General features: G+C 40.9%; 1 protein-coding gene across 5 annotated transcripts; it reads left to right on the top strand.

Moving 5' to 3' along the window:
* The first annotated feature begins 2503 nt into the window (after positions 1-2503).
* On the top strand, positions 2504-15242 carry LOC311274478 (protein NLRC3-like). Of its 5 annotated transcripts, none has more exons than XM_084382172.1 (9): positions 2504-2726; positions 5149-5298; positions 6063-6182; positions 6711-6883; positions 7303-9148; positions 10251-10424; positions 11341-11514; positions 12131-12304; positions 13115-15242. In XM_084382172.1, the coding sequence occupies exons 2-9, from the start codon at positions 5168-5170 to the stop codon at positions 13119-13121; spliced, it is 2799 nt and encodes a 932-aa protein (XP_084238298.1). In that variant the 5' UTR covers positions 2504-2726; positions 5149-5167; the 3' UTR covers positions 13122-15242. The 5 variants fall into 5 exon arrangements, with proteins under 5 accessions (XP_084238298.1, XP_084238297.1, XP_084238296.1 ...); XM_084382171.1 differs by lacking the exon at positions 2504-2726 and adding an exon at positions 3822-3877; XM_084382170.1 differs by lacking the exon at positions 2504-2726 and adding an exon at positions 3872-3877 and having other exon boundaries at positions 5060-5298.
* Positions 15243-16820: the final 1578 nt, after the last annotated feature.

The following is a 16820-nucleotide window of genomic DNA, read 5'->3' as shown; positions in this document are numbered from 1 at the left end:
TGATATGTAAACATGACATTTAATAAAACAACAACATGGATCACATTTTCATTTTTTATCTACTCGTATTTTGTTTATTCCATTTTTTCTACAGTCTTTGCAGGAATAAATTAGGGGAATGTGTGTGTGCTCTACCAGTATACTATGTTATTTCATCTATATGACGTGAAGCCCAATCTCAAGGTGATTTTCTTTTACACTGTTGTCTGTTTATGTACATCAACAGCATGACGTTTTTTAAAAAGCAGCTATTAACGTTACATGACAGACAAAGCTAATTTAAATCTATTAAACCATGTGAATTAGAACAAAAATACTTCATGAAATCATTTTCTTTATTAGAACTTTAAAGGAAATGATTCACACAGATGAAGCTGTGATGTGATCAGAGGACATAAATCTAATTCATTTCATTTCCCACAGTATGAAACATAAACCTTCACAATACACAATTCACATGACATCTACTCAGTCTCCACACAGTCGTTTTGTCTCGTTTCATTTGCTACACCTTCTGAAGCTCGCCTCCACCTTTGTCCCGACCGGGTCTCGAACCGGTGACCTTCTGCTCCGCACACGGGAGCCCCTCTCCATTTGTTCCAGTACCTCGCCGGTCGCCGTCCACCGTGGTGTCCCGCGTCCCCGAGAACACAGCCAATCAGGTGGCTCGATTTGTTCCAATTACGAGAATCGAACGTTCGGGCAGTTTGCTCATCCAATAGGAGAGCCGGATTTGTTCCAATTCCTCAGTGAGCCCGCCTTCTGTCATGGCGGCGTTTGTTTACTGCGGGCGGATGAAGAGGTGAGTCAAATATTCATTAATTACCATTTAATGTTGGTGCAAGACATGGTGAAAACTCTTGACTCAGTTAACTGAAGTGTTTTTAAGACACTTATGTTTCAGCATAATGTCACATCTGGAGTTTTATTAGTTATTAAACTGTTAAACTTTTAATTTTACTCTCTGGGATTGATTATATTCACCATTTATCATTGCTTTGTGTGAGCCAGCTAACATTCATGCTGTTTAAAGAGATTTATTCACCTCCTGCAAGCTGATAACAAGCTAAAGCCTGTTGAAGATGAACACTCCAACATGAACTATGACTAATTAACTAGTTAGAGAAATTATATTTACTGTCATGGTAGACGTTAGCTTAGCATTTCAGCTAACGTTAGCCAACACTCAGCCAATATCTGTGTCCTAAGTTCTTTACTATCATACATCAGTGAAGTTAGTTTTAAGTTGGATATTCGACAGACATTCGCAAACCACTCCAACATTTCAAGTGCACCCGTATTGCAGACTTAAACAATAAATAATAATAAAATAATACAATAAACACACGGAGAAGACGACTACAGCGTGTACCGACTTCCTGTTTTCAAAATAAAAATGTGGGATATTTAAAGCAGAGATACTGTGTTTAAAGCTATTGAGAAGCTATTGAGCTAAAATGCTAATATTTACATATAGCCTAAGAATTAATTAAAATTATGAACAGATGTAAAATATAAAAACAAGAGGTGTATCTCATGCAGCCAGTGTAGTTACATGATCCCAGACTGATTTTGAGTCAATTGAATTTTTATATGCAAATATTAGCATTTTAGCTCAATAGCTCGCAGGTCATGTGATCAATTGACTCAAAATCATGTCAGGATCATGTAACTACACTGGCTGCATGAGATACACCTCTTGTTTTTACATTTTACATCTCTAAATATTTTTTATTAATTTTTATATGTAAATATTAGCATGTTAGCTCAATAGCTTCCAGGTCATGTGATCAATTGACTCAAAATCAGTGTGGGATCATGTAACTACACTGGCTGCATGAGATACACCTCTTGTTTTTACATTTTACATCTGTAAATATTTTTTATTAATTTCTATTATTTTTTATAATTTTTTTTATGTAAATATTAGCATGTTAGCTCAATAGCTTCCAGGTCATGTGATCAATTGATTTAAAATTAGTGTGGGATCATGTAACTACACTGGCTGCATAAGATACACCTCTTGTTTTTACATTTTAGATCTCTAAATATTTTTAATACATTTTTATATGTAAATATTAGCATGTTAGCTCAATAGCTTCCAGGTCATGTGATCAAGTGACTCAAAATCATGTTGGGATCATGTAACTACACTGGCTGCATTAGATACACCTCTTGTTTTTACATTTTACATCTCTAAAAAAATTTTATTAATTTTTATATGCAAATATTAGCATTAATTATATCATTTATTATCAGAATAAGCAAAGTAACTAGTATTCAATTTATGTAGTGGATTAAAAAGTACAATATTTCCCTCTGAAATGTGTGAAACCAACAACTATGAATCATTTTAATTCAGTCTGTTTAAGCAAAGAGAGACACTTACATACAGCTTACCTGTGTGAGCAACACACACACACACACACACACACAGGTCAACTGTAAATGGAGAGGGGAGGAGCCACAGAGATTTTGTGATACAGGTATTTTTTATAGGTCAGAGTGCAGTTTGAGTCAACGGAGCAGAAGGAAGACGGAGGAGACGAACTGAAGTCTGAGGAGACGAACTGGAGTCTGAGGAGACAAACTGGAGTCTGAGGAGACGAACTGAAGTCTGAGGAGACAAACTGGAGTCTGAGGAGACAAACTGAAGTCTGAGGAGACGAACTGGAGTCTGAGGAGACAAACTGGAGTCTGAGGAGACAAACTGGAGTCTGAGGCTGGTGAGTGTTAAAACAACACTTTTATTATTTTACTGTCCAAGTGTGTGAGTCAGTTTGTCTCTGTGGACTGTAGAGGACAGACATGTGAGAATGAAGTTTGATTCATCTGTGGACACAAAGTCCCGATTGGCTGAATAAAACACATCAAAACTACTGTAACCAAAGAAAAGGAGCACAGAGGTAAAGAAACCTGAAAGGTGCTTTTATTTTATTGAACTGCGTATCCAACGCCCAACAACAGAAGGCGAGCGGAGATGGATAATGTTGCTCGACACCACCGACCCCGAAGGTCTCAATGAGACATTTAAACTCACCTCACCAAACAGCTCCATCTGCTGGTGTGTGTGTTGGACTGATCCTCTGGGTTCAGGTGTGCATGTTTCTTCTATGACTTTTAATTTAATTTAATTTATTTAATGAATATCATCAATATGTATTAATATTATTAGTTAAAGTAGTAATAGTAGTAGAATTTTGTTACTGTTATTACTGTTGTTGGTATTGTTGTTATTATTATTATTGCTTTCATTATTGTTACAATTTTCTTCTTATTTTTTATTATTATTATTATAAAAAGTAGTAAGGAAGTAAAATTCTATTATATATTAATATGATTATTTTGTATTAATATTGTTGTTGTTTGTATTGTTGTTATTGTTATTATCGTTATTATTATTACCATTACTGTTTTTATTAGTACTACTTATTATTATTATTGTTATTATTATTACTATTATTATTATTATTATTATTATTATTATTATCATTGTTATTATGACTGGGACATACTAAATCTTTTTCTGTCACATTAGTAGGGATGCACAATTATTTATTGGACGGATAAATTATTGGCAGATAAAGAAATTATAGCCGATAATAGGCAATACGTCATCATTTATTAGTTATTGATACTTTGTATTAATAATGAGAATAAGCAAAGTAATGTTGTTCAATATATATGTAGTGTAAAAAGTAAAATATTTCCCTCTGAAATGTGTGAAACCAACAAGTATAAATAATTTTAATTTAATGAGACACTCACACACACACACACGCACACACACACACACACACACAGGGGAGGGGACCTGGAAGTGAAAGTCAGCTGGTCAGGCTCCATTTTGAGCGGAAGGAGGAATAAGAAGACGGAGGTAAGTGTTAAAACAACACTTTAGTTATTTTACTGTCCAAGTGTGAATGAATGCCACCAGACCCGTGTCCGGTCCATCTCCGCTCCGTCACTGTTTCACTCCGTGTGTTTACTTCCACTGGCTCGGCTGCAGCTCCGGCAGTCCGGACCGGCCCGGACCGGCCCGGAGCAGACACGCAAGGCTTCCCGGGAATTCCACCACTTTCTGCGGGTTGAGTGCAGCGTGGCGCAGCGCTGCCGAGGAGTGTTCGCGATAATTACAGAATCACGCGCGACAGTAGTTATACGTATGCGTTATAAACACAACAACAAACAGACAAAAGGTTTGTGTTCCCAACCGAACTAGAAGACGTTCCTGGATTCGTCTCTTTTTTGAGATTTTTGTGCAGGCGCCAAGACGGAGCGTTTTATTATGAAAATTAACCGAATGTTATGTCGTTGTTTCGGCTTGTGACTTCCTGTGTGCTCTGTGCTGAGTTCAGCTGAACTAATGCACCAGTAATGATGCTGAGGGCGGAGGGATAAACCCAGTCCAGTGGAGACAGAGTGGAGACATGGACCTGTCTGTAGACAACATCACCATATTCCAGGGCGGATAAAAAGACAGAACATGGGCAAAGTAGTTCTGTTTCTGCATAAATAACCATTTTTTTTGTCTTAGCTTGCCAACAAGTGTGTTAATATGACATTTAAATGTGAGTTTCTGATCCAACCCAAATATTAGTTTTTTATATATTCAAATATTTATATAATATTTACAATTTGTTATAGAGGATGTAATATTGTAAATATAGATTGTGAATAAGACAGGAACCAGTATTGAACCTTACAGAACCCTTTAGACAATGGTAAAAACACCGAGCGATCATTTCCTGCAGTCACACATTGTTGTCTGAAACACATTGTTGGTTATCAAAACCAACATCACCTAACTTCTGTATGAGCAAAGCATGGTCAACAGTATCACAAGCTTTTGTTGGATCCACAAAGAGGGCAGCGCAGTATTTCCCTTTATCAACAGCAGATATAATATCAGCAGTAGCAGAGGTGACAGCAGTAGCAGACTGGTGAGGACTCAAACAGGATATAATGAGAGGAATGATTCCAGGACTTGAGCAAGACAAGGCAGTTTAGAAAGTGGTCCATAGTTGTTAATAACAGCTTTATCACCACCTTTATGCAGTGGGACAACATGTGCAGTTTTCCAGATCTTAGGGATAACCCCAGAAGAAATGGACAGATTACAGCCAGTGTCACTGTTTCACCTCTCAGACTGACTTCAGGCCAGAAGATGAGTGTTCGTGTGGAGGAAGAGGAGGACGGAGCAGAGTCTCCAGGATCCAGCTGTCTGTCTATGAAGAGTGACCGGTCCAAACCTGAACCTCTAAACTTCAGTAATGGACCTGGACCCTCAGACACAAAGTAAGAGAACTGGTACTGACTCATTCAGTGTTTGCTGGTAAAGTTTTGCCATTTACCAGCTGTAGAGTAACATCAGGCTTCAGGATGGAAGAAATACTCTGCCAGACCTCCACATTTTAGAGCCAAAGCTTTTATTGTGACGAGCTGTAACCAGATCAACATCCTGTTGTAGCACCAGTGTGTCAGCGTACAGCGGCAGTAATAACAGAGTGAAAACACTGACGCTGTGAAACGTGAATAAAACAGAATGACATCATTGGATGATCCTTTCTGACAAACACTCAATATAAAACAGTACAAAGACTATACATTGAGTGTTTTCATTGATTTCTGTGAATTTGATGGCAGCAACACGTTTCAAACAAGTTGTGACGGAGGAACAACAGGCTGAAAGTGACTTACACATGACTGTATAAAGGAGATTACTACATGGGCTCAGGAACACTTTGTCAAACTGTTGTCAGTGAACAGTTAGTTTGTTAATGAGGACACACTGGACCTTTAACATGTCATGAAAGTGACTCAACTGTCCACATTTTATGTGACTGAAAGAGAAATCGTTGGTCCATCTCCCTCTGAGTGTCTGTGGCAGCTGTCAGTCACATAGAGAAGATGAAATCTAATCCAAGAGGACTAATCCAAACTTTAAACCTCCTGAAGATCAACAGGAGCAGTTTGTGTGTTTAGAGCTTCATGAATGACTTTAATCAGAGAATTTACCAGGGATTCACGTGAGATGAATAAAAACATGTTGGTGTTTGCAGAGTTCAGTCCAACAGACAGAGAGCAGAGTCTCCAGGATCCAGCTGTGAGTCTATGAAGAGTGACCAGTCCAAAGATCCTCCTCTAGCCTTCAGTGATGGACCTGGACCCTCAGACACAGAGTAAGACACTGTTTTTACTGTAAACTGACCTGATGAAGATGATGAAGACTGAATGTTCTGCTGAAAGATTTATATTCATGATGCAGAAACTAAGATGGATGTGATTTGATTTCTTTATCTGAAACCTGAGAACCTCCACTTCAGAACTTAAACTTCGACAACATATTCACATGTTTGTTGAGACGTTGAAGTGGCTGTAAATATTATTAACTATTCAAAATGTGAGTGAATCTGCTTCAGAGGTGTTCAGATCATCATCTAGAGCTGCTGGCCGGGCAGATTGGTGGCTGACCTCAGCCAGGTCTCTGCTGTGACGGCTGAGAGTAACAGAAGTTAAATGATACAAATGGAGGTGGTGAAACTGCACCTGAGATGAAACATGAGTTGAAAAATAATCACGTGATTTGATTAATTTAAAGACGATTTGATGAAAAAGAAAGTTTTATCATTTAAAAGCTGCAGAAAGTGTTGAGTTTGTATTAATAACAACCAACAAATCATTGTAGTTATAAAGAAATGTCTCCACAGGAAGAGGAGTCATGTCTCTGTGAAGAAGCAGCCGTCCAACTGTGTTCGATGTCAGGACGTCCTGAAGGATCCGGTCGCCACCAGCTGTGGACACTGGTTCTGCAGACGGTGCATCACCTCAGACTGGGACCAGTCTGCTTCACCAGGAGACTCCTCCTGTCCCCAGTGTGGAGGTAAGATCCTGAACCAGAGCTGGACTGCAGACGGACAGTCAGAGCCAAACTGTGCAAAGTAAGACTGAACATCTGAACAACACAACAGTGGTGCTATTCAATTAAAACAGATGTAGAGAAGAAGACGTGAACATATTTTGCCTTATTTGATGGTGCATCAGTTGTAAATATTCCAGGGAGGAAGGAAGAGCCACAGTGAGCTGTTGAGACTCAGCCTGTCGCCTCTGCTGTCAGTCAGACATGGACACCGACACACAGTCAGAGGCCCAGAGACACATTTCTGATGCTTCCTCTGAACTGGGCTTTATAACCTTCACTTCTTTATATGTTCTGATATTGATCTTTGTTATTGGTGATGAAAATAATCACCAGATTGTCAAACTGTCTTTGTTCTGTCTCAAACTTTTGTCTCTTTTCAGTGAACGTTGGTCTGCAGGAGGTTTTAGATGAACATAAGATCAGTCTGAGGAGGAGATGTGAACGTGTGACTGAAGGAAGTGATGGAACAGGAAGTGATGGAACAGGAAGTGATGGAACAGGAAGTGGAACCCTCCTCAACAGGATCTACACTGAGCTCTACATCACAGAGGGACAGAGTGAAGAGGTTAATACCCAACATGAGGTGAGGCAGCTTGAGACGGTTTCCAAGAAGAAGACCTTCAGTGAAACTACAATCAAGTGCTGCGACATCTTTAAAACCTCACCTGACCAACAGAGACGCATCAGAGTGGTTCTGACCAACGGCGTCGCTGGAGTTGGAAAAACCTTCTCGGTGCAGAAGTTCACTCTGGACTGGGCAGAGGGCTCCGAAAACCAAGATGTCCGTCTGCTGGTTCTGCTCTCGTTCAGGGAGCTGAACCTGATCAGAGATGAGCAGTACAGTCTTCTCAGGCTGCTCCATGTTTTCCATCCAACATTACAGAAGGTGACAGCAGAGAAGCTTGCTGTCTGTAAACTTCTGTTCATCTTTGACGGCCTGGATGAAAGCAGACTTTCACTGGATTTCAAGAACCATGAGGTCGTGTCTGATGTCACACAGGAGTCATCAGTCAGCGTGCTGCTGACAAACCTCATCGAGGGGAAGCTGCTTCCCTCGGCTCTTGTCTGGATAACTTCCAGACCTGCAGCAGCCAATCAGATCCCTCCTTCACGTGTTGACAGGGTAACAGAAGTACGAGGCTTCACTGACGTCCAGAAGGAGGAGTACTTCAGGAGGAGGTTCAGTGATGAAGATCTGTCCAGCAGAATCATCTCACACATCAAGACCTCCAGGAGCCTCCACATCATGTGTCTGATCCCAGTCTTCTGCTGGATCACTGCTACAGTTCTGGAGCACATGTTGACTACAGACCAGAGAGGAGAGCTGCCCAAGACCCTGACTGACATGTACTCACACTTCCTGCTGGTTCAGACAAAGAGGAAGAAGCAGAAGTACGATGAGGGACGTGAGACGAGTCCACAGGAGCTGACGGAGGCTGACAGGGAAGTTCTTCTGAAGCTGGGGAGGCTGGCGTTTGAACATCTGGAGGCAGGAAACATCATGTTCTACCAAGAAGACCTGGAGCGGTGTGGTCTTAATGTCACAGAGGCCTCGGTGTACTCAGGAGTTTGTACAGAGATCTTCAGAAGAGAGAGTGTGATCTTCCAGAAAACAGTCTACTGCTTTGTTCATCTGAGCGTTCAGGAGTTTCTGGCTGCAGTCTACATGTTCCACTGTTACACCAACAGGAACAAAGAGGTACTGGAGGACTTCCTGAGAGGACATGAGGACGAAGAGGAGGACTACGACAACAACTACTCATCCCTTGATGATTTTCTCAGCAGAGCCATGGAGAAATCCCTCAGAAGTAAAAATGGCCACCTGGACCTGTTTGTTCGCTTCCTTCATGGCCTCTCTCTGAAGTCCAACCAGAGACTCTTAGGAGTCCTGCTGGGTCAGACAGACAACAGGCCAGAAATCATCCAGAGAGCCATCAACCACCTGAAGGAGATGAAGAGTTATAAGATCTCTCCTGACAGAAGCATCAACATCTTCCACTGTCTGACGGAGATGAACGACCACTCAGTCCATCAGGAGATCCAAGAGTTCCTGAAGTCAGAGAACAGATCAGAGAAGGAACTCTCTGAGATCCACTGCTCAGCTCTGGCCTACATGCTGCAGATGTCAGAGGAGGTTCTGGATGAGTTGGACCTGGAAAAGTACAACACATCATGGAAGGGACAACGGAGACTGATTCCAGCTGTGAGGAACTACAGAAAGGCTCGGTAAGTCCAGATGTGGTTCACATTATAAAGCAACATGAAGCTGAAGCCTTCAGTATTAAAGATCATCACTTTACACACATGCACAATATAAAACTTCCACACTATCAGAGTTTTTTAAAAAAAATTTCCCTTTCATGCTACTTTATACTACTAAAACACATAAAAGTTGTACTTTTCCATCGTCTAGTTCCAACAATGAAAGACTCTGGTAAAAGTACAAGTACTGATCCAGCTTCTTTACTCCAGTAAAAGTAATCGAGTACAGGTTCTGACATGTACTCAGAGTATCAGAGTAAAAAGTCTCCCTCTGAAGGACATTTTTGGTCAAAGCTAACTGAAGCTCACGTCATATTAATATAATTCAAAGACTATTAAAGTTAAAGGTAGAGTCAGTAGGATTTGTCCCAGCTGTTCCTGAACGCACCACAAAGATAGTTGATTGTAGAGTCTCATTCCCAGGACGTCAAATAGCCACGTTTTGGGTTGGTAAAGCGTCCCGAGCAGCAACAAAGAGAGAAAATAAGAAAATCCCTGCAGATACGAGACACTAACACACCTTTTCTCCCCATTCCAGCCTCCCTCTCTGTCTGTTCACGTCTTTTACGTTTATGTTTTGTTTCGCTACATCTGCTGTGCTTGATGTGCACTGATAGGTTGAAATTAGTCTTGTGATGTTGATGACGCCAAATAACAATAATCCATAATTCCCCTCAAATGCATCAAACTAAAGTAACCAGCCTGTTTTGAAAATTTAGGAGCAGAAGGTTCAGATATTTGTGTTCAGATGTAGGGAGGGAAAGTCAAAGACATACTCAAGTAAAGAACAGTCGCCTGAAACATCTACTGAAATACAGTAACTAAGTGGAAAAAAAAAAAAATTGTGGTTCATTATGTTGCTCAAGGACACGTGGACATGTAGACAGGAGCTCAAGGTTCAAACTACAGACCTGTTGATAAGTAACTGACCAGCTCAGGCTGACGAACTGACCAGCTGAGCTACAGCCGCTCATGTTAATGTGCTCTGTGATGCAAAACGCATACATTTCATAATGAAGTGTCAGATTTTATTACATTTTAACTGTTTTATTATCTGTATTCACAGCTGTATTGGCTGTGGACTTTCAATGACTCACTGTGAAGTCATGGCCTCAGCTCTGAAGTCCAACCCCTCCCATCTGACAGAGCTGGACCTGAGTGACAACAACCTGCAGGATTCAGGAGTGAAGCTGCTGTCGACTGGGCTGCAGAGTCCAAACTGTAGACTGGAGACTCTGAGGTCAGTTCATGTGTTTTGCTCTTGTACAGTGTTTATCCACTACATTTAAATCCATAATAGAAGGTTTAAATTCTTTTCAGTTCTCTTCACAAATCACAATGACTGTTTGTTAAAGTTGGTCAGTGTGAACAGTTTGGTTCAGAGTTTAGTTTGACCTCACACTGGACTGGTGTTAGTGAGGAGACTGTAGGATTTATCCTTCAGTGTGCTGAGAAATGAAATCAATATTTGTGATTTAGTTACATGTGAGACATCAACATATAAAAACTTAAAGGAGTTCAACACATTCTCAGGAATAATGTCTACAAATAACCATCTGACTTTGATCCAGTGATGAAGATGATGGAGGATGAAGCTCTCAGTCAGTCAGCTGTGTGTTGATGATGATGACAGTGGTGATGAGGATAGTCTCAATCTGTGCTCTGAAATGAGAGCATCAAAGGTGCTGAGACAGGTGTTAAACTTCTGAGACAGGTGTTAAACTTCTTGTCATGTGTTTACTTCAATAAGTATTGATTTGATAAGGTCCTTTAGTTCATTTTGGACAGTTTGGATCACATCAGTCTTAGTACTTTTTTCATCAAATGACAAATGATTGTTCTGAATTAGAAGAAACAGAAGAGAATGAAAGAAACTAAAGTGACATCATGTCTGATTTGATCATTGTCACAGACTTGACTGAGATCAGCAGCTTGTTATTAATCTGTGTTGACATGAACAGGTGTATGAATGTCGAGCTGACGTTTGGATGATGTCTGTAGAAGGCTGAATGACAAAGTCACTCCACTACTTTTTTTAGAGAACAGCTTGTTGATTAGGACATAGCAATGTTGAGCTGCACATTTCAAATCTGAACACATCTGATCGGATTATAAATTGATTTATATCTTCATCATTTATTCTTTCTTCTTTTCAGTTTGTGGGAGTGCAGTTTGTCAGAGATCAGCTGTGCTTTTCTGGCGTCAGCTCTGAAGTCCAACCCCTCCCATCTGAGACAGCTGGACCTGAGTGGAAACAAGCTGCAGGATTCAGGAGTAAAGCTGCTGTGTGATTTTCTGCAGCGTCCACACTGTAGACTGGAGGCTCTGAGGTCAGACACCATTTTCTACTTCTGTGCTCAGATTAATATGATGTTAAAGTTGTGTTGACACTGAATTGCAATCATATGGCTGATATAACACTTATCCACACTTAGTATCTTAATGCTAAAGTCTTCTTCTGTGGTTTAGTCCATTGACTGTGGCAGAGCAATGTTGAGCTGCACGTTTAACAAGAAAACCTTCATATAACAAGAAAAATCTACACTGGATAATTCACTGTGAAACTCTGGATCTTTACATTAAATGTCACCTACTGTTTTGAAATAAATGATGATATAAAGTTATTAGAAAATTATTTTTCCAACAGTTCTATGAAGCTTTATGATGTTGATACTGACTGAAGAGTTTAAACTGAAGATAGTTTGATTTGATGACTCCGCCGTTCCTTAAAGAAACATTGTAGATGTCTTTTCTTCACATTTCCCCAAAATTCATCCTGACATGTTGTCATCTTTAGAAACTTTGTGATCTTGAGTTGAATCTTAAATCAGTTTCTGAGGGTTTTTATTTGTGTTTGGCTGCACAACATCAACAGATTATTAATCACTGAATGATTTCAAGCAGGATCATTGTCTTCTAAACTTACATCATTTATTCTTTATTCAGATTGAGGGGCTGCAGTTTGTCAAAGATCAGCTGTGCTTCTCTGGCCTCAGCTCTGAAGTCCAACCCCTCCCATCTGAGAGAGCTGGACCTGAGCTACAACAAGCTGCAGGATTCAGGAGTGAAGCTGCTGTCTGATCTGAAGGAGAGTCCAGACTGTAGACTGGAGACTCTGAGGTCAGTAGAAGGTTGGAGTCAGTCCATGCTGGTTTCAGCAGTATTGTACTAAACACAGTATCAAAGTAAAGATCCAGTATTTCCTGGTTTCCTCAGTGAAGCTGTGAGAGGAGAACGGTGACAGGCTTCAGGATCTCAAAGTGTTTGTTCTCTCATCTCAACACTGAACAACTGATCAGTTCATCTTTGTCACATCTCTCAGCTCAGTGTGACTGAAACCGGCAAATCACTGGCTCTTATTTCAGAGAACCATCATTACATTTAGTAACCATGTGGTCTTTCTACAGTCCGAAGTCCAGAAACCACAGCTGATGTTTCACTGTCAGTCTTTGTATGAACATGTAGGAGCTTTAACATCAATTTATATATACAGATATTTATCTGTCCATCTCGTTTGTTTTGTCCAAATATTTTATAACAGGCTCCATATTTACCATAATGAAATATTCAGATGTGACTGATACTCTGTTTTTTAACAGCAGTAAATCATCATTACAGTGAGCAGTGAATGTCTCTCTGTTTCTGCAGTAATGATGCGTTCAGGGACTCTCAGCAGTTTATTTCACTGTGTCCTTCAGTGAAACCTGCAGAGTAAACACACTTGATGTGTCTGCAGGTCTGTGAGCTTCACTCCAACAAGTGAACCTGAGAGCTGAAAGGAAGCTGGCTACGCTACACAGCCGCTCCACTTGTGGTCTGAACAGGACTGAAGTCCTGCTGGTCTTTATATCACTGACTGACAGCTGATGGAGGGAGTCTCTGTCAACACTCATGTATCACTTCTGTTGTCTCTCTGCTTCTCTCTGTCAGAATCTGAGTAATGAAAGGTGGAGGTGTTGAGAGGATCAGCTGTGTCCTGATGATCCAGAGAGGTTGAAGCAGCACCATCAGCTGGTGGGTGGAGAGACTCTGACAGGGCGGAGAGGAGAGCTTCATCCAGCAGTGACTGACAGACCAATCACAACAAGTGGAGATGACTCAGTGCTGCAGTCTGAACTGCTCTGAGATCAGCTCCACTGTCACACAGTCATGTGTCATAGTTCCACTAACTGGCCTCCATACTGCCCCCTGGATTTATCAAGAACAGAAACAAGTTCATCCATTTCAAACATACATTTAGAAGTGTGCACAATAAAAACACAATAACATTAAAATCTTACTTCCTGTTTTTATACACTACAGTTAAACTTCAGCAGCTGTTTGTCACTTGTGTAGCTTCAGGGGACACAGTAGATGTCGCATGGATAGTTACACTGAGCATGTAAAAACATGGGGTTTGAACCATGAATTACCTTACTTATTAATTCATTTATTTATCTATCATCTGCAGTATTTCATCCTAAAATGTTCAAACTCATTGGCCAAAGAGCATTGCTATAATATTGGGGAAGGCAGGCTGAGCCCTCCGCTGGTCATACATTTCCAAATACACTAGATTCATCCTCAAGGGTCAACAGGCCTGCACCACATCGACGGGGGGCAGCGAGGAAGACAGGAGAGGTTGTGGGTTTATATGATTCGAGACCTAGCTACTACCTAGCTAATAGGATTCAGTTTATCCTGAATAATAAGGAGATATTTGAATGTGGGGGAAATGTTTAGATTAAAGCAACACTAGGTAGTTTGGACTCATTACTACCCCCGGCTGGTTGAGAAGCGCAATTATCTGTTCCCAGTGTCGTAAATACTGTCGCTGTATGAGCATCCCTGGGGAAAATGAATACACTTGAATTTGTTGACAGAGCCGGTGAGTCACGAAATAGTCTGAAAAAACCTCAACCGAGTGCCAACAACAAGCTAGATTCAGAGATAGCGGTTGGTAGTTTGTTAGCATATAGGCTGCACAGCACATTAGCATGCTAGAGTTATTCTCATACCGAGTTGGTTGTAGTGATTGCACCGACTAAGTTACTTCCAAAACACGACGCTTGGGCGTGAATGTGTTTAGTAACGTCTGAAAATATAACTGTTTTCGGGAGTTACTGAATACAATCGCAAGTTGACGTTGTGTTCGGAGTAATAACTACAACCAACTCGGTATGACAACAGTAAGTAGCATGCTAACTTACCTCCCGATCACACTGTTCAACTATTACGTTGATTATCTGCATGAACTAAGGAATCTGCAACTTTACAAGACAAGACGTTCATAGTGTTTTAGTAAGTTAGTCATCGTTTACAGTCACTACATGAAAACGAGCAAGCTATCGAAACGGACAGCATTAGCTTATCTCCCGGCTTTATTACGGTTATAAACTGGACAAACAGAGCCCCAATGAACACCACATAACAACAAATCAACTCAAAGTAAAAGTCGGTAAGATAATAAATATGTATATATGTAATATATGACTTACAAATCCAGTAGCATGGAGGCTAGGTCGCCATCAGTTCTTTCAGCTCGCTCCACCGAGCGTAAGCTGGTCCAATATTTATCCGTGTCCGGCTCATGTTATATCACTTTCTCTTTTTCTTTCCTTCGCCTCCTCAGACAATACCTTCTTGGCTTTTTTAGCTGGCTTGGCCATGGCGTTGGTTTACAAAAAGTCCAAGTAGCTGCTGGCTAAATCCACCGATAAACGTGTCGTAAAGCAGGTCGCACTAGACGCCTTTACGTCAGGTATGTGCCGACCCGCTCTGGGAAGTTACACAGTGCAGTTTCTGCCGGCGCGACCCCCCTCAGGCTGCAGAGGCGTCACCGTTCATCCTATTAACCGTTATTCTACCACTTAACTGAGTTTAGAAATATTATTTTAAGGTCGAAAAACTACCTAGTGTTGCTTCAATGTGTAAAATACACTAATGTTAAATGGGCTTTAATTGTTTTCTTCAGTGCTATTCTGATAATCTTGTAGAGTTTATTTTTATTCTTTTCTTGCACCTTTTGTAAATGTTTGCACTGCTTGCACTTTCGGAAGCCACTTTAATAAATGGATTGCTCATATATGTTTTTGATCATGCCATTGTTTTTTGTGTTGAGGAGTTAGATGTAGAACCCTGGGACACTTGTGTTTTGTGTTTGATATTATGCAATGTTTTCTTCACAAATACAAACACACACAAAAACATTGGTCAGTACTTACCTGACCCGACCACAAGAGCCTGAGACAGAAGGTCAGCCAAGCTGGGCCACTACAAACCATAATGACTCCTTATCCTGCTGTTTAAAGGGCACTTAGGCCAAACTGCAGGTCTAAAACAAGACAAAAAAAGACTCTCTCCTTCTCTCTCTCTCTCTATATATATATATACATATACATATATATATATATATATATATATATGTGTGTGTGTGTGTGTGTGTGTGTGTGTGTGTATGTGTGTATATATACATATATGTGTTTGTATTACATTCCCTGTATACTGTACCACGGACAGTTACAGTTTACATGTAGCATGTTTCAGGAACATGGACCTGACCCAAACCCTAACCTTAACCCCTTCCAATCTTTTCAAAACAAAACCACTTGGGGCACCTGTTTTTGCCACATGCCAAATATCGCATAAAGGAAAATGGCTGACTGGCTAATAAAGATAGAGAAACCAGTAATAATAATAATAATAATTGGAGACCAGAGGCCAAATTCATGTACAACAGTATTATATTCACAGTCCATTCAACACGGGTTACAGTATCTGAAAACAGAAGGCTTAGAAAACAACGGCAATTGGTCCAAGGCCCAACAACAGAAGACGGAGAGGAGATGGATGAGGTTGTTCGACACCACTGCCCCCAAAGGTCTCAATGAGACATTTTAACTTACCAAACAGCTCCATCTGCTGGTGTGTCTCAGGACAGCCGGACTGATCCTCTGGGTTCAACGAATTAGTACAATGAATTTAATGACTCTAAATTAATGAAGAGGTTTCTTTCAGACCGATAGTGTATTTTATGTATTTATGTATTTATGTGTGCATGTTTCTTCTTTGACTTTTAGTGTTTTTTAAGGATTGTGCCATTATTTATTTACATTAGGTGAACATCCAGGGAACGGCCATTGAGATGGTGACATCTTACAAGTACCTGGGAGTTCACCTGAACAATAAACTGGACTGGACTGATCCCACTGCAGCAACCTATGAGAAAGGTCAGAGCAGACTCCATCTGCTGAGGAAGCTCAGGTCCTGTGGAGTGCAGGAGGCACTCCTGAGGACTTTCTATGACTGTGGTGGCATCAGCCATTTTCTATGGTGTAGTCTGCTGGAGCAGCAGCATCTCGACAGCAGGTAGGAAGAGACTTGATAAACTTATCAAGAAGGCCAGCTCCATCCTGGGACGCCCTCTTGACCCAGTGCAGGTGGTGGGAGAGAGCAGGATGATGGATACGCTGTCATCGCTCCTGGTGAAGGAGTCCCACCCCCTGCAGGACACCATCACAGCACTGGGCAGCTCCTTCAGTGATAGACAGCCATCCAGTTGGAAAGGTAACCTGTATGTGAGAACCCAAACCTCAGCGACCACACGGCTAACCCTACCCATGATGTAGGAACTGATCATAACCCGTACAATCAAAAC

The sequence above is a fragment of the Pagrus pagrus genome (assembly GCF_965226575.1).
Source record: "Pagrus pagrus genome assembly, chromosome: 18".
In the NCBI taxonomy this organism is placed as follows: Eukaryota; Metazoa; Chordata; class Actinopteri; order Spariformes; family Sparidae; genus Pagrus; species Pagrus pagrus.
Note: the sequence above shows the minus strand (reverse complement) of the source record. Positions and strands in the feature narration are given on the sequence as shown.

Excerpts from the sequence above, each read along its gene's own strand:
- LOC311274478 (XM_084382169.1), top strand. The coding sequence starts at position 5,054 with ATGCAGTGGGACAACATGTGCAGTTTTCCAGATCTTAGGGATAACCCC. Across the intron at positions 5,299-6,062 it reads CCTGGACCCTCAGACACAAA|AGTTCAGTCCAACAGACAGA; the intron begins GTAAGAGAACTG and ends TGGTGTTTGCAG. Across the intron at positions 6,884-7,302 it reads CTCCTGTCCCCAGTGTGGAG|TGAACGTTGGTCTGCAGGAG; the intron begins GTAAGATCCTGA and ends GTCTCTTTTCAG.